Genomic DNA, 18,588 nt, shown 5'->3' with positions numbered 1-18,588 from the left:
AGAAGAACTAGCCAAGACAGACGAACTGTGAACTGAGAACTGACAGTTCTGTGTTGTAAATAGTGCTTTGTGAATATTAGTTAAGATTAACAGTTCATTGTTGTTAACAGTCCAAGTAAATTGTCATTGTCGTTTGTGGAGTGCAATAACGAACGCTGTGTTACTGTGTGGAGAGCAAATCCTATTGTTCAGATAATAAAATTACATTGTTGTTCAGTATTAAAACTTACAATAATTAATATCATGAATAATAAATGTCATCTATGGGCTTAATAAAATACGTACTCAATATTTATTTATTTAACCGATTCCGTACTTACTTATTTAGTAGAGTTATGTTTCTGGTACATCCAAGGGCTGCCAGAATAAGAACTTGCTCATTAGCCACATCAGACTTCATGTATTTGTCCCACAGGAAATTCCATTCCTTTTCTTCGCCCTCATACAACCCAATGCAGTACACTACGCTTCTGAGATCAGGTGGAATACTACAAAACAAAAATGATCATCAGGCTTCTCTGTTCGCCTTTACATAAGGTTCATTTTCTTGTAGCCACCAGCCACTCCCAAGAAACGCATTTCTGGCACTTGGAGCTCTCCTATTACAGTTAGTTATTGTAATGATTGATTACTGCTGCTAGTTAACTAATAACTAATTAAAATTAGTTGCAACAGTCAATAAATTATTTATTAGTTATTACAGTTAATTAGCTACGTACAGCTATTAGTTTGTTAGTTGCTGCAGTTAGTTACTGATAGTTACTGCAGTCAATTTGTTGTTGCAACTAATTAGTTTCTATAGTTTTGTTAGTTACTGGCACTGCATTAAATTAATTAAGTTTCTTAGTTGATGCCGTTAGTTACTGTAATAAGTTTCGATTGTTAGTGCTGTCGGTTTATTGTTTATTGCAACTAATTAGTTTCTATAGTTTTGTTAGTTACTGGCACTGCATTAAATTAATTAAATGGTACCGATACTTCAGTTTCTTAGTTGATGCCGTTAGTTACTGTAATAAGTTTCGATTGTTAGTGCTGTCAGTTTATTGTTTATTGCAACTAATTAGTTTCTATAGTTTTGTTAGTTACTAGCACTGCATTAAATTAATTAAATGGTACCGATACTTCAGTTTCTTAGTTGATGCCGTTAGTTACTGTAATAAGTTTCGATTGTTAGTGCTGTCAGTTTATTGTTTATTGCAACTAATTAGTTTCTATAGTTTTGTTAGTTACTAGCACTGCATTAAATTAATTAAATGGTACCGATACTTCAGTTTCTTAGTTGATGCCGTTAGTTACTGTAATAAGTTTCGATTGTTAGTGCTGTCAGTTTATTGTTTATTGCAACTAATTAGTTTCTATAGTTTTGTTAGTTACTAGCACTGCATTAAATTAATTAAATGGTACCAATACTTCAGTTTCTTAGTTGATGCCGTTAGTTACTGTAATAAGTTTCGATTGTTAGTGCTGTCAGTTTATTGTTTACTGCAACTAATTAGTTTCTATAGTTTTGTTAGTTACTGGCACTGCATTAAATTAATTAAATGATACCGATACTTCAGTTTCTTAGTTGATGCCGTTAGTTACTGTAATAAGTTTCGATTGTTAGTGCTGTTAGTTTATTGTTTATTGCAACTAATTAGTTTCTATAGTTTTGTTAGTTACTAGCACTGCATTAAATTAATTAAATGGTACCGATACTTCAGTTTCTTAGTTGATGCCGTTAGTTACTGTAATAAGTTTCGATTGTTAGTGCTGTCAGTTTATTGTTTATTGCAACTAATTAGTTTCTATAGTTTTGTTAGTTACTAGCACTGCATTAAATTAATTAAATGGTACCGATACTTCAGTTTCTTAGTTGATGCCGTTAGTTACTGTAATAAGTTTCGATTGTTAGTGCTGTCAGTTTATTGTTTATTGCAACTAATTAGTTTTTATAGTTTTGTTAGTTACTGGTACCTATATTGCTTTTAATTACTTCAGTTTCTTAGTTGATGCCGTTAGTTACTGCAATAAGTTTTGATAGTTACTGCAACCAGTCCTTGGTTATTGCAATTAAGCTTAATTGGTTCCTATAGTTTCGACAGGTACTATATTGCATTTAATTATTTCAGTTTGTTAGTTTTAGTTGCTGCAGTTTTTAGCAAAAACAAAATTCTGAACTCTAAATACGGTATTTCATTTGTAATAAATTTTGATAGTTACTGTAGTCAGTTTGTTGTTCATTGCAACTAATTAGTTTCTATAGTTTTGTTAGTTACTGGTACTGGTACGTACTGAATTTAATTAATTACCTCAGTTTGTTAGTTGCTGCTTAATTACTTCATTTAGCAGTAGTTTGTTAGTTGCTGCAATCAAGTTTGTTAATTAGTTCCTGTAGTTTTGTTAGTTACCGTACTGCATTTAATTAATTACTTCAGTTACCAGTAGTCAAGTTTGTTAATTAGTTCCTGTAGCTTTGTTAGTTGCTGCATTTAATTAATTACTTCATTTACCAGTAGTTTGTTAGTTGCTGCAGTCAAGTTTGTTAATTAGTTCCTGTAGTTTTGTTAGTTAATGCATTTAAACAACAACATGGTCAGTTGCCAGGAGCCGAGTGATGTGTGTAAAGTTTATCTTAGAGGCGTATAGGCCTACATGTAGTTAACAAGGACCAGATTAGTGAAAATATTTATTATTAAAAACCTGTTAGCTTTAGTGTGACATTTCTATAAAATGTACGGTTAAGGCAATCGCTTCATCCAGTTCAAAATACTTTTTTGTTGTTCTGCCGCACTAGTCGAGCTGCTCTGTAACTTTGGCAAGTACATGCTGACAACGTTGCTCGCAACTATCAGTCGTTCTATAGGTGGCTGGAGTATAGTTACTGCAGTCAGTTTGTTGGTTATTGCAATTAATCTGTTTCTGCAGTTTTGTTAGTTATCGCATTTAATTAATTACTGTGTACTGTACTAATGTTTTTTAATTTTGTTAAATGTTTTATAAAACTAAGGTTTGACAAAAATTCTTTCAGACTATTTTTTTTTTTTTTGCGTAAAATCGGAATCTGATGAAAAAAGTTTGAGTTCCTAAGAAACTAAATTCACCTTAAAGTGGCCTTGACAACCTGCATTAAACAAAAAATAACTAATGGCATTGTTCTTCCCACTTAAATTAAGAAACTGTTATTCAAAATTTATTGTAGGCGTATTCTTGCAAATGTGTTGTTTTCGAGATAAGTAGCTGGAGAGTTTAAAAAATAACAACTAACAAACTACCAGTAACTGAAGTAATTAATTAAATGCAGTACCAGTAACTAACAAAACTACAGGAATTAATTAATTGCGATAACCAAAAAACTGATTACAGTAACCCTCAAAATGTATTACAATAACTAACTACAGCAACTAACAGACTACCAGTAACTGAAGTAGCCTGATTAATTAAATGCAGTACTGGTAACTAACAAAACTACAGGAATAATTCCAATAACCAAAAATCTGATTATAGTAACCCTCAAAACATATTACAATAACTAACTACAGCAACTGACAGACTACTGGTACCAGTAATTGAAGTAATTAATTAAATGCAGTACCGGTACTGGTAACTAACAAAACTACAGGAACTAATTAATTGCAATAGCCAAAAAACTGATTACAGCAACTTTCAAAACGTATTACAACAACTAACTGCAGCAACTAACAGAGTACCTGTAACTGAAGTAATTAATTAAATACAGTACCAGTAACTAACAAAACAACAGGAACTAATTGCGATAACCAAAAAACTGATTACAGTAACCCTCAAAACGTATATTACAATAACTAACTACAGCAACTAACAGACTAGGTACCGGTACTGGTACAAGTAACTGAAGTAATTAATTAAATCCAGTAGCTAACAAAATTACAGGAGCTTATTAATTACGACAACCAAAAAACTGATTACAGTTACCCTCAAACATATTACAATAACTAACTACAGCAACTAACAAACAACCAGTAACTGAAATAATTAATTAATTGCAGTAACTAACAAAACTACAGGAACTAATTAATTGTAATAACCAAAAAACTGATTACAGTTACCCTCAAACATATTACAATAACTAACTACAGCAACTAACAAACAACCAGTAACTGAAATAATTAATTAATTGCAGTAACTAACAAAACTACAGGAACTAATTAATTGTAATAACCAAAAAACTGATTACAGTAACTCTCAAAACTTATTATACAGTAACTAACAGCAGCAACTAACAAACTGAAATACTGATAATTAATTACATTGAGTACAAGTAACTAACAAAACTATAGAAACTAATTAATTGCAATGAACAACATAACACAGTGCTGTGAAGGAGCAAAGCCAAATCTTTTATTAGAATAATAATTGACCCCAGTATTGTAGCCTACTTATTCATTTACATAAATTTATTATGCTGGTTGATAAGTCAAATTGTAAAACTCTTTTTGAGAATATACTTGGCATGAGATGACCTGAAGTAGTATTAAGTAATTTTCCATTGTGGGGTATTAATGGCGAGAAACCAGTTGCAAAACAAATTAAGATGAGAAAATGTTGGTGGACAGGACGTAGTCCTACTCTGAGAAAGGAAGAAGATTCCAACGAAAAGCAAGCTGAACTGTTGCCACTGTTAATCGTTATACGAAGGTCATTCTGAAAGTCATGAGCAACCATTGTTATAAATCTTAATTTTTATGTTTTAGACAAACCAGGTATATCATCTTAATCTATAGACTTTTCTGTCACTCTTCAACATAGTCTCCATTTCTTTGCACACATTTTTCCCGTCGTTCTGTAAGTTTGAAAATTCCCTAGCTGTCGAAGTCCATTTCATCTTCCCGAAGACACTGATGCATTGCTTTCCGGATGTCCTCCAGCATCTCGTAGCGTTGGCCTCGCAGCTGCTCCTTTACAGAACCAAAAAGATGGTAGTCGGAGGATGCCAAGTCGGGACTGTAGGGAGAATGCGGAAGAGTTTCCCACCCAAATGTTCTGATTTTCTCCACAGTGACATGATCAGTGTAAGGCCACGCGTTATCGTGTTGTGGGATGATCTTCTTTCCAGGGTGTTTCTCGTGCAATGCATGACGGAGCTTCAAAACTGTCTGAATATAGCGGACAGCATTTATGGTCTGTCCAGGTTCAAGAAATTTAACCAAAATGCACCAACTCTTTCCTTGTTGCATTCCATGGAGGCAGTTCGAGGGCGCTTGCTATGAGGCTCATCTAGGATGCTCGTGTTCCCATCTTCGAAATATTTCACCCATCTCCTAACACTGCTGGCCCCCATGCATACATCTCCGTATGCACGCTGAAGTGTGAGGTGAATTTCAGCAGCAGATTTTTATTCTTTAGCAAGGAATTTTATGACAGCACGCTGTCGAAATGAACCATCGTTGTTGACCATTTTGCAAACATTGCCTGTAGTCACATGATAGAAGTTAATTACATCACACTATGTCAATACATAGTGTAAAGTCTGTAGATTATGATCATATAATTGTTTTCGTTACATTGATGAAATTGAAATTATAGCAATGTGTTGCTCATGACTTTCAGTACGACCCTGTGTATATTTGGAACTTAATTTAATTTTGTATCTTGTAACAAATAACGTCTTCTTAAAGTACCGTAATAAATTCTATTATAATTGTAAGGAAAATATTCAATATTTCCCTATTCACTTTCCCGAAGAATTGACGATGAAATTGGACGAAAAAGGGGCGAATTTACCTCGACTCACCATCATTCCTGGAAATCAATCCTATATTCAATACATTATTTTCTTTTCTCTTTGAGTGTATAGCCAACCAATACTCCTACATTCTAGTGTATTTTGTGTTTCACTTACATGGTTGTATCGTCAGGATGATTCATCCAATCGTGGAAAAGCATTCTTGCATTCAAAGAGCAGTCGGCATCTCCATAAGTGCAAGCCCATGTCAGAGCATTTACTCTGTTGAGCTTAACTGTATGATCATCATTAGCCAACACATTGAATCCCACAGTTGAGTGTAGAAGGCCGACTGTTTCCAGTACATATTTCTGAAAGAAAATCAATTGATAATTTATGTTATTTTGTGTTCTGCAAAGTCAAAATGTAAAACGAATGTTGTATAAAACATTCTTCAACTATGCAAGAAACCGAAATTCTTTGATAACATTTCTTTTTACTTTACATGATACGATACCCATCGTACAAACTTTGTGCTGTACCTGTTTTCCGACATTGTGTATGCCATGTTCCATACACTCTTTATTTTATTTCTCTCTCTCTCTCTCTCTCTATATGAGAGCGGGAGGGAAACATCTCTATGCACCGCGACCTGAGGTCTATTGTGCGCCCCTGGGATGAGTTGGAAGCCCACCGACCCCATCTATGCTGAACCGATCTAACCGCCAACACCCTGACCAGTCCTGCCATCCTTCCAAATTCGTGTACCATTCCACGCCAACAGCCCTCCCACATTTCCCCCCTCAAACGGCCTGCTGGCCACCAATTACCATAGCTTGACATATCCATGGAGGCTGGCCGAGAGAGACAGCAGCTTTGGAGGGCTGCCACAGGCGCAATCTGAAAACCAAGTAAGGGAACCGCGATGATAAGAAAAGGATGATAGGGGAGGAAAGGAAGTGGCGAGAATGAATGGGGTTCCATACGTCTGATAAAGTTACCTGATATTCATCTATAGGAATGAGGGAAAAACCCCGAAAAAACCTCACCCAGGCAACTCATCCCAAGCGGGGAATCGAACTCAATTTTCTACACATCACATGACAGTATCTAACTCAGACGTTTAATGAGAGAAGGACTGATCGGGGAGGTCCAGTAGCATGTCCTCCCTAATAACCTGATTTTAATTCTTTGGAGTTTTTGGCCACAGGAACAATTAAAGAGACCTTGTGTGTGGCATACTCTTCGACAACGTACAAACATTGCAGCAGGAGAGAGAGAGAGAGAGAGAGAGAGAGAGAGAGAGAGAGTGTGTGTGTGTGTGTGTGTATGCGTGGGTGTGTGCAATGCAAGACAGCAAATCTGAGAGCAGCCAGATGTATTCACAGAGTACATGATTCGCTGAGACGTAGTGCTGAAAGATGTGTGACAATGTGTGGCAACCACAAAGCGAACCTCCTGTAGTGACTATTGAACAGACAGATGAGAATAATAGACCACAGTGTAACATGCTCCATACCTCAATATGTATCTGTTTCGAGACATATGTTTATGGGAACTTTTTTCTAGTTTTCACCAATACTAGCTGCTGTGCAAACGTGCCATATTTTTATTTAAGCACCCTTGGTTGGACTGTTCTTTTTTACCTACCATGTGCCTTTAACTCTATTGATCGTGCCTTGCTTATGTATTAATTAAATAATCTAGGAATTAAAGAGTTGGTCCCTAATTTAATATCATCTTATCTAAAAAAAAATAATACTCTGTTGATCAAAATAAATTATAAAGTTTCCAGTGAATACCCACTGAATATTGGTGTACCCCAGGGATCTGTTCCTGGTCCCTTACTATTTTTTAGTTTTGTTAATGACTTAGAATACTACCATGTATGACTATAATAGGATGTGAAACTGTGGTCAACTCCATCTACCTTCGCCCACCCGGTATCATAGGTTGTGAACATTAGAACTACGTGGTGTTCTCACTTATCCGTTAGGGTTAGATAGTTCAAAGACATTATATAGTATTATGCAGTTACAGATGAACCGACCAATAACAAAATTTCCATTTTTTTTTAATCTTCAAACCTTAAAAACTTCTAGGACATCCACTAAGAAAATTTTTTACAAATATTTGATATTTACATTAATTTAAAGAATAATATATTCTATATCATCCAGCAACAGTTGAGAATCGCACGCCAATTAGTTACTCATTCATTTTCAACTTTAATACTGAAAATGTTAAATTTTTTATTTTGTTTGAAAAACATAAATTGTCTATAAGGACTAACAGTCTGCGTATAAATACCGAAGAAATTGCATTATTCCTATTGTTAATCAACCGTTATAAACATTGTTAGTTTTTCTAATTAAGGCCAGGGGAGCAATTTATGAGAATTATAAGGTGTCCCTAAACTTTCTGGCAACACTGTACATATGTATTATACAAGGAAAAGGAATGTAATATTTCTTGGAAACTACAGGACATATTTCTCAAAATCTCCCGTTGTTTCTGTTAGTCAAATTGTAAACAAATTACCACTTGACATATCACAAATTTGTAATATGAAGAAGTTTAAGTTGGTGTTAAAAGACTAATATTTATTTTTACAATGTTTTTATTTACTTCAAGAATTTTATTGTAATTAACTATACTGATGTGCCTATCTGTATAATGTATGGCAGCTGACAAAAATAAATTATATTACATGATAAGATACTGAGATATACGCCTAGTTTTGAAAATCATTTTGTGTTAACCAGGAAGCACCACATCCAGGTGATCTCCTTTACTCTTTACCAGCACTCTATTGGAAAGCACTAAGGAAGATGACTTAAGTCAAGATCCAGCCATTGGAAACTAACTAACATGATAAGATACAAGGAAAGAAAAGTTCGAAAAGCACCTTCATGCTGGTTGGATAAGCTAAAAAAATAATCCATTTTGAATCCAATCCAATCCGAACATAATAGACAACATCATAAGAAAGACAAAACAAAAACTTAACAAACATAAAAACACGCAAAACACAACACAAACACAAGAACACAAGAAATACATCACACTAACATATGAAAACAAAAGCACACATAAGATCGCATCTTCATTCAGAAAGCAGAAATACAATATAGTATACAGAACAGAAAACACACTACAAAGACATCTCAACACACAAAAAACACAAACAAATAAATACGACCACACAGGCGTATACAAACTCACATGTAATAGTTGCGACAAGTTCTACATTGGACAGACAGACAGATCATTCCAAACACGCTACAAAGAACACATTAAAGCAATAACCAGAGGACACAATACATCTACATACGCCGATCACATAACCAATGCTAACCATACATACAATAACATAAATGCGGACATGGAAATCCTACACATACTATCCAAGAACCAAAAACTCAACACACTAGAACAATACGAAATATACAAACACACTAAAACACACCCCGATCAAATTCTCAATACACAGATCAATTTCAGTACACACACACTATTTGACTCCACTTTTCAACACTTTTCAACAATCAAACGCATCCACACAACAGGTAGAGAAGTTCGAGATGACGCCGAGATCTAGTAGGCTCTGAGGATGGTGTGATGAAGCACCGAAACAGCTGTAAGCCGCACAGACTTACATAATTAACACGAGTAAGTTCCGCTAGTTAATCAATTACTTAAAAAATAATCTCAAAGCAGCTAACATAAAACAATGGAAAGTACGTAAAGCCCTGGGTAGAGTTCAATGGCAAGCTGTCATTGGCGCTGTTACATCATGAAGAAGACATATATTTTGTACCTTAAAGTTGTCATAGAGTTCTGTTCCAGCAAGTCGGCTGTCCAGAAATGAGATGCCTCTGAAGTAAGACGTCCACGGAATATAGTCTGTTTCCGAAATGAGATACGTAGTGAGCTCTAGGGCAATGGAATAGTTCAGCAGTCCAGCGCGGGCCAGGTTCAAGGCATCATCTAACAACTGAGCTCTGTTCAGTGGGTGAATTTCTTCATAGTTATTTGACTTCAGGAATTCAATAAGCAGTTCGTAGAGTGAATCATCATACAGAACCCTATAGAAACCTGAAACAGTAGATGAAATAGTGATACATAAATACAGTAGGACTATAATCTCGATTATCTGTGTGCGGCTTATCCAGTTTGTGGATTACCCGTGCATGGCTTACACTCGAAAATAATTTATTATTTATTAATACTGTATAAAGTGTTAGGGGGGAAAGAACTAGCAACCCTACCCCATTATCGCTTGGCTTAGTTGCCTTATGAGTGACGCCTTATTGTTGTCATTTATGAGGCTTAAACTCAGTGGCGGCTCGTGCCTTTCTTGGATGGGTATTCACAAAAAAATATGAGTAATGAACACACATATATTCTCATATAGCAGAGTCACAGACAGAGATAAACGAGTTCTAATATGCATGCACCAAATCTACGGATGTAAAACCAAAATTAAAACCATTAAACAAGAGTAGATGGTGTTGAAGATCTGGATTTATTTGTAGAGAAACTCCATTCGCCTAGTTTTGAGCGATGCAAACTTATCAATAACTATTACTGAAGTTTCTAATGTTGTTAACAAGTTTTTTTTTTTTCCACTGCCAACATAATCAATGTACTTAATTGGTCTTCTGTCATGGTGTTAAGGAGGAATGTTTTAATTCTCTTTTCATTTAATACACTCACAATTTCACACATGTCCGTCTCCAAACTTCAAATATTACTGTTTCAACTTTCAATATGCACCAATGGAGCTTGTATTTTCCTTACTTTGCTGAACAAAAGACAACAGAATCAGCCCCCGTGCGTAACGGTATTTTGAAAAGAAAGAGTAAAGAGAGAAAACGAGGAAAGAGGAAGAAAGGAACAGGATGCCAGACCCAAGTGAGATGGGGCATCTCTCTTTCTCTGTCACTAGCACGTTAAGACTTGTGCGAGCCAGAGCTATTGTAACCATTGTAACAAACCAGAAAATATTCTCGCCTTAGGTATTTCACCCTGCTAGAGAAAAATTGTGCGAGCTGCTGTCAACGTGTCCAATGGAGAGTTAAAGACACACGTCACACGAACGGGACATTCTCTCGAGACAAAAAAATGTGGGAACGTCATTGCACATGGGAAAGTAATAGATGTACCTGTAATAATATTAATACAGTAATATGTATGATTATTGTTGGTTTTTAAGGTGTTCACGTGCTCCTGTGCTCATATAGAGGAACTGCCGCTGTTTAAACTTGTTTTCGAACAGTTGACTGAACAACAACAACAAAAAGTGACAAGAAATCATGAATAACTGGTGTACTATACTCTTATACCGGTACTCCCATTTTTTCTCCAATATCTGTCGAATACAAAAAATCTAATCAATAGTCGATCTATTATGTCTAAAGCCGCACTGATGATCCCCAATAATTTCATCTACATACAGAGTTAATCTTCTCAAAAGAATATTGGACAAAACATGAGTATGCTATTATTAATCAAAATTATAACACTATGCGGAAGGATATGAATCAATAATGATGGAACCTAGGCCGGCTAGTTCACGTGTTCTTGGCCAGGAATGCTCTGTAATAGGCCAGTCATGTGGATTAGCCAACCATAACGAGCCCAACGGAATGGACGACCACTCTGGTCTTATCTATTTGCACTGATGATGGAACCGGTATGTAGTTCCTAAACGTTGTTACCGGTACCCAAAAACCTCATTCTGATCTGACTATCCTCTTGTCATCCCACTGAATCAAACTGAAATCGATATGGTTTTAGCAGAAGTGTATATTGCCACGCTCAAAAATAATTATTATTGTATTTTATATGTACCGGTATAGTACATACCTGTTTCTTGTATATTGAGAATGATCCAATCATCATCAGCAAGATCTGTTACCGATAAATCCATTTCTTTTCCAGTCAACCAAGCAGTTGCTTTGGTATTGGCAAAGTTGATTTTACTCTTGGTGGTGTAAGTTATGGGTATTTGCCATATAGTTCCGTCTGTGTCTCCAGAAATCAGAAATCTTTGCTATACGACACAAAATGAATTAATTAGCTAGTGCCCTAACACAGAAGTACAATGAATAAATACTATGACAAAGTTGTTTTCAAACTATCGTGTCTGTGACTATCTTGATCTCTGCGTAAAATTCCATGATTCCACTGTGTAAAAAATGGGTGTGACAAAGGTGACACAGACTTTCTTGTTAGAGGCCTACGTCTTAAGCATTTCACAATTCAATTCCTTCATCATGTTTCGAATGATAATACTGTTCGCAGTTTATTTTCTTGAACTATTATTCAAAATAAATATATAAATGAATTTAATATTTGCCCAAATAATTGAATTGCTCATAATAGCCTTTCTTCATAATCATGAAAGTAAGACACTTTATTTTACTAGTTTACATTTACTCCTTTGAGAGGAGGATAATTGTAAACACCATTTTTGCACGGGCTATCAGGCATTGAACTAATTTTTGTTCTGATTCAGAACAATTTTGGTCACTGGTAGACCTACATTTCGTCCCTTTAACCTATGATATATGACGAATATAGGAACGCCATACCTCTCCTGAGCTTCATGATAACTGAGTTACCATTTTTCACATCTGTGACAACCCTCTCTAAATCCTCTACAGTGTAGATGGGTGAGGGTCTCTTTCTAATATACAATTTTTTGGTATTTTGATTACTGAAAAGTACGAAATTGGAATCATAGTAAAACATGTTTACAATTACACCAAATTTATGTTTACAATTACCCCCCAAGTAATTAAAACTATGGGGTAAATGTAAACACGTCATAACTTAACGAGCTGATGAATAATTTCGAGGGAAAAATTGTTCCGGGGCCGGGTATCGAACCCGGGACCTTTGGTTTAACGTACCAAAGCTCTACCACTGAGCTACTCGGGAACTCTAACCGACACCGATCCAATTTTTCCCTCTATATCCACAGACCTCAAAGTGGGCTGACAACTGTCAAGCAACCAACTTCGAGTGCACACTAACTCCGTGTGACTTAAATTGTGGTTTTCTGTTAACGAACAGTGACGTGTATTATGCAAATCAAGATTTTCAGGTATAACTCCCTGTAAAGTTGATTTGAATAATTTCGAGGGAAAAATTGTTCCGGAGCCGGGTATCGAACCCGGGACCTTTGGTTTAACGTACCAAAGGTCCCGGGTTCGATACCCGGCTCCGGAACAATTTTTCCCTCGAAATTATTCAAATCAACTTTACAGGGAGTTATACCTGAAAATCTTGATTTGCTTAACGAGCTGATGTTAGGGAGATCTCAAAAACATTGTATTAAATGTTAACTACTATACATTATTCATGAAAACAATATGTTCTTAAAAAATAGCAGTGTACGTTTACTTACAAAGCCAAAAATGAAGGTGAAGCAAAATTTTTCTCAACCTTCTTTGTAGACGCTTACAAAACATTCGTTAATAATTAAACAGTTACTCCTATTTGGCGCCAAACTGCTTTGTAAATTCAATATTACCCGAATTAAAATTTTTATATTGACAGTTTTATATTACTCACAGCATTTGTTTACAATTACCCTGGTCTAACCTACAGGATGCTAACAACTTACCTGTGAAATGTGAATTTTTCCATTTTGTCTAGTAACCTTGACAACTGGGTATCCTGCTTGAGTGGTCCAGGATTCTAAGACGGTTTTAGCATTTATATTATCAGGTAAGCTTTTATCTACCAGTTGCTGAGCTTGTATTTCATCAAAAAGGTCGTCAGCTGTTGCAGCTTGATATTGCCTATAAAAGTTGGAAATTAAAACTTTAAAAAAGTTCAGACTTTCACTATGTTCAGCATAGTGTGAGATTTTTGGGTATTTGCACCGCGTCACAGATGTAAATACATCCAAGTTACATATGAATTTCACTTTTCAATTAAATTTATTAGGCCGTTAGACATACCAGTAACAGGCTTCGTCACAAATACAAATAAAATTAACTGAAACCGTAAAAATTAATTAAAACAATGTATTAATAGTAACAAAATGTAAATAAATTTATTTATTAGAAAACAATGTCATGCGACTTTATGTTAAAAAACTCACCAACACAGTAAAACGTATTTATTAATAGTCATCAGCATATAGTTATGTTACAGTTTTAATAAATGCAGGAAGATAATTAATTGTTATTAAGAATAGTAACAGATCAATTTTACATCAAATATTCATTATATGAGGTCTCGCCATCCTCATTGAACAATAGTACAATGAGAGGAGTTCGACCAGCACTGTGGATCATGTCCCGGCATAGCTCAGTTGGAAAGAGCCCTCAGCGTGCAGAGCTGAGAGGTCCCGGGTTTGATTCCCGGTGCCGGAACGAATTTTTCTCGATTAAATGGAGATCAATTTTATTGAGCCTTGTGGGACACCATAATGTGTCAGGGAAGGTTTGGAATGGGGCAATTTTTCTGTTGAATCAGTTATCAAAACCAAACTTCCAGGACTGGTTTCACTTTTCCCGACTGTCTTCCCTGATAACTGCACTTAGTCAGTTGTTATGAAACACTTACTTATTGTTTAGGTAATTCCTGAGAGCTTTAACGAAGGTCGCATGTGACAGAAAGTGTTCTGCTGTTCTGATGATTGATCCAGCTACAAAAATAAAAATAAATAAGTTTATAGTAATAAACTTTACAATCAAATACACCTGTACCATTCTTATAAAACACAGTTTGACCCTCATGGACGATATTAAAAAATCTTACACAGATAAACTAGTTTTGAAGACTCTGGCTATAGAAACAATAGACAAGATACCCACATACACACATAGATTCCTTATATCACATTCATGCATATCGATATCTGTCCCGGGAAATTGTGAAAAAAATCTGGTAACCTTAATTTATGGAGATGTTTAAAAGTAATTGCTTAATCAATACCCGTTGAACAATGACTTACCTAAATCCTTCATCAGATATCTGACTAAAATTATCTTCCATTTACAGATACAAAATTTGATGAAGAAGTTATTATTACAGTTATACCGGTATCTCTTTATGAAAAAATGTGACCCAAAACTCTCAGATTTACGTTTCATGTCGGCCTGGTTGGCGTAGTTGGTATAGCGCTGGCCTTCTATGTCCGAGGTTGCGGGTTTGATCCCAGTGCAGGTCGATGACATTTAAATGTGCTTAAATGCGACAGGCTCATGTCAGTAGATTTACTGGCATGTAAAAGAACTCCTGTGGGACAAAATTCCAGTACACCGGCGACGCTGATATAACCTCGACAGTTGCGAGTGTCATTAAATAAAACATAACTTTTTTTTTTTACGTTTCATAATACGAAATCCAGGAACCAACCTTTGTCATAAGAAATATCGTCAAAGATGCCAGTAATTTCTGCAGGTGAGTACACATCTTGTGTAATGGGATGAGTTGTGAGTACAGAATCAGCTTCTAGAGCATTTTGATGAACATCCACCACATACTGTTCAGCAAGACGCCAAGTGGGCTCCACCTGTAACATTTACATTTTCATATTAAATGTTTCCTTATTTCTACACCCACATTTTTTCCCTTTTCGCTTAACAGACATATCGATAGGAAAAGCATTAAGTCATCCTATTACAAACTCTGAAAGGGTTCTAGTGTGAAAGAATGTTACAATTCCCATCTTACGAAGCAATCGACACTGAGTGACACTAAGAATGTCAGTTATGGGTGGTGCCGTTTTTGTCCAAAAGGAAAAGCACCTAGTACTCATGTCTGTCGAAAAGGAGTGAACCCCATATTACTTTATAACTTACTTACTGGCTTTTAAGGAACCCGGAGGTTCATTGCCGCTCTCACATAAGCCCGCCATTGGTCCCTATCCTGAACAAGATTAATCCAGTCTCTATCATCATACCCCACCTCCCTCAAATCTATTTTAATATTATCCTCCCATCTACGTCTCGGCCTCCCCAAAGGTCTTTTTCCCTCCGGCCTCCCAACCAACACTCTATATGCATTTCTGGATTCGCCCATACGTGCTACATGTCCTGCCCATCTCAAACGTCTGGATTTTATGTTCCTAATTATGTCAGGTGAAGTATACAATGCGTGCAGCTCTGCATTGTGTAACTTTCTCCATTCTCCTGTAACTTCATTCCTCTTAGCCCCAAATATTTTCCTAAGCACCTTATTCTCAAACACCCTTAGTCTCTGTTCCTCTCTCAAAGTGAGAGTCCAAGTTTCATAACCATACAGAACAAAAGGTAATATAACTGTTTTATAAATTCTAACTTTCAGATTTTTTGACAGAAGACTAGATGACAAAAGCTTCTCAACCGAATAATAACAGGCATTTCCCATATTTATTCTGCGTTTAATTTCCTCCCGAGTGTCATTTATATTTGTTACTGTTGCTCCAAGATATTGGAATTTTTCCACCTCTTCGAAGGATAAATCTCCAATTTTTATAGTTCCATTTCGTACAATATTCTGGTCACGAGACATAATCATATACTTTATTTACTTTATATTATTAATTTGTACTCTTTCAGAATTTAATTTACCAATTTCATGCTTAGCTCTAATGTTCTTCGAGAAATAATAAATTAGCATTTACATTTCATTTTAATAATACTTAATTTGTGTCTAAAACTTATTTTCTTAGCTCTCGACTATTTATAATGTTTTTACACAATTGTTTAACTAGCTTTATCTGTTTTAATTTCGCGATTTTTATTGTATTTACTTTTACTATTGTATTTTATAATTATTCATCTATTTGTATATTACCAGTACTGTATTCCTTTGTTTCTGGCTGACAAGCAAACGTTCTGATGGGGGCAGATAAAAAAGTTAAATTTTTTTCTTCCACCATGTTAATAATGTCAAAAGAATTGCTTTTATAAATTTTGGCCACTCGACCGCAATTACAAGGACTGTAAAAAATAAGTTCGCCAGGGGCCGTTAACAGAAAAAAAAACACAATTTCATTAGACAAATTTATTCGAACAGACACAGCAATTGTTGAGCTATTTTTCAACATATTTTCCATCGGAACTGAGGCATTTCTCATATCATGGGATCTTCAGAGAGAGGTGCAGACGCAGTGAAACGCTGGTTCTGATCCGAGGCGGCTAACTTCTATGACACAAAAATTGATCCCATGGTATGACAAATGTCTCAATTCCAGTGGGGGATATGATGACAAATAGCGCAATAATTGCTGTATCTCTTCCAATAAATATTTCCATGCAATTGTCTTTTTTCTATAAACGGCCCCGGGAAAATCACTTTCTGGACGGCCTCGTAATTGTGGTCGAGTGGCCAAAATTTGTATAAGCAGTTCTTTTGGCATTATTAACATGGTGGAAGAAAAAAATTTAACTTTTTTATCTGCCCCCATCAGAACGTTTGCTTGTAGGCCTAAGTGGAAGACAAGGTCTGTTGGCCTTAACTAAACCAGAAAAATAAACAAACAAAATAAGTAATATGTAAATAAAATAATAAATAAATAAGTAAACAAATAAATTAATAAGGAAATAAGTAAATGAATGAATGAATGAATGAATGAATGAATGAATGAATGAATATACAACCCAAGGACCAATGCGATTGAAAGAATTAGATGAATGGGAAAAATTAATGACTCCAATGGGAATCGAATTTGCATTCTTGCAGCTTACAGCGCAACGCCTAAACTTCTATGCAACACAACGCATCCATAATAATTATTGTTATTAAATGAAAAAAATTAATAAGTAATAAGTAAATAACTAAATGAATAAATGGAAGAATGCATGTAATAATAAGTAGACATATAAGTAGGAAAACTAATAAAAAAAATACATACATAGGTAAATAATTAGATAAGTAAATAAATAAATATGTATATGCATATTTATTATCATCAAAAGTAAATATATATAAATATATATTATACATATACTAGTACTTTGCAATACCCGTGCAAAAATTTAATAACGATAACACAAATTTACATGATGAACTAGTTCGAATTGTCCAGCCAGTGGTGTATACTGGTTAAAGGGTTTGGGCTACCGCTGACCCTATTATTACACAAAATATATCTAACAATTACTTTAATTTTAAATACTATGGTAAAACTAATAATACAAAATTATTACATTATGTTATATTATAAACTTTTTCTTTTGTAATTTCCTTGGGCTACCGCCGGTAGCCCCGGTAGCCCGCAAAATCGCCCCTGTGTCCAGCCCCCATGATAGCGACGTGTTTGAAATGACGGATATTGCATTAAAGTGACTTAAAGTCACTCACAATGATGGTCGAAAGTGATGTCAGAACTCGATAGATATACAGGGTGTTTCAAAAATAGAGGGCATAATTTCAGGTATGTATTTCCGATATGTAGACAATACAAAAAGTTCATTACAAGATGTGTCCGGAGATGCTTATTTTCCGAGTTATGGCCTTCAAAACAATGATATTCACCAGAACGTTTTTCTTCCCGCAGATAGGTGCCGTGACAGAAGATATTAACAGAGGACACTCTGACAGTTAATTCCAAGGCGAAGTGTACATTGAATGTTGTGTTTGGCGTTTACTGTGCGACATGTACTGAAATCAGGAGCTGGTAGAAGTGCACTTCATGTACGGTAAGGCAGACGGCAATGCTGTGCTGGCTCGTCGTTTGTACCAGGAGAGGTATCCTGATCGACGGATAGGTAGAGGTGGTCCAATTGCTTGGCCTCCACGCTCACCTGATTTGAACCCTAACGATTTCTACTTGTGAGGCCATTTAAAATCGTTGGTGTATTCGTCTCCAATGCTAGACATGGAATCCCTTTGGAATCGAATTGTGGCAGGTTGTGAGGAAATACGCAATACTCCTCGAATTTGGGATCGTGATT

General features: G+C 35.5%; 1 protein-coding gene across 1 annotated transcript in view; it reads right to left on the bottom strand.

Moving 5' to 3' along the window:
* Nucleotides 1-18,588, bottom strand: part of LOC138704609 (aminopeptidase N-like) — a 60,369-nt gene that overhangs the window by 9,877 nt on the left and 31,904 nt on the right. The window contains exons 6-12 of the mRNA XM_069832687.1: nt 15,065-15,221; nt 14,270-14,351; nt 13,320-13,497; nt 11,555-11,741; nt 9,504-9,781; nt 5,861-6,054; nt 321-488 (exon numbers count right to left, since the gene is read on the bottom strand). Of these exons, the coding sequence (XP_069688788.1) occupies nt 321-488; nt 5,861-6,054; nt 9,504-9,781; nt 11,555-11,741; nt 13,320-13,497; nt 14,270-14,351; nt 15,065-15,221 (1,244 nt within the window). The remainder of the gene's footprint in view (nt 1-320; nt 489-5,860; nt 6,055-9,503; nt 9,782-11,554; nt 11,742-13,319; nt 13,498-14,269; nt 14,352-15,064; nt 15,222-18,588) is intronic.

Source organism: Periplaneta americana, chromosome 8, assembly GCF_040183065.1.
Source record: "Periplaneta americana isolate PAMFEO1 chromosome 8, P.americana_PAMFEO1_priV1, whole genome shotgun sequence".
NCBI lineage: Eukaryota > Metazoa > Arthropoda > Insecta > Blattodea > Blattidae > Periplaneta > Periplaneta americana.
Note: the sequence above shows the minus strand (reverse complement) of the source record. Positions and strands in the feature narration are given on the sequence as shown.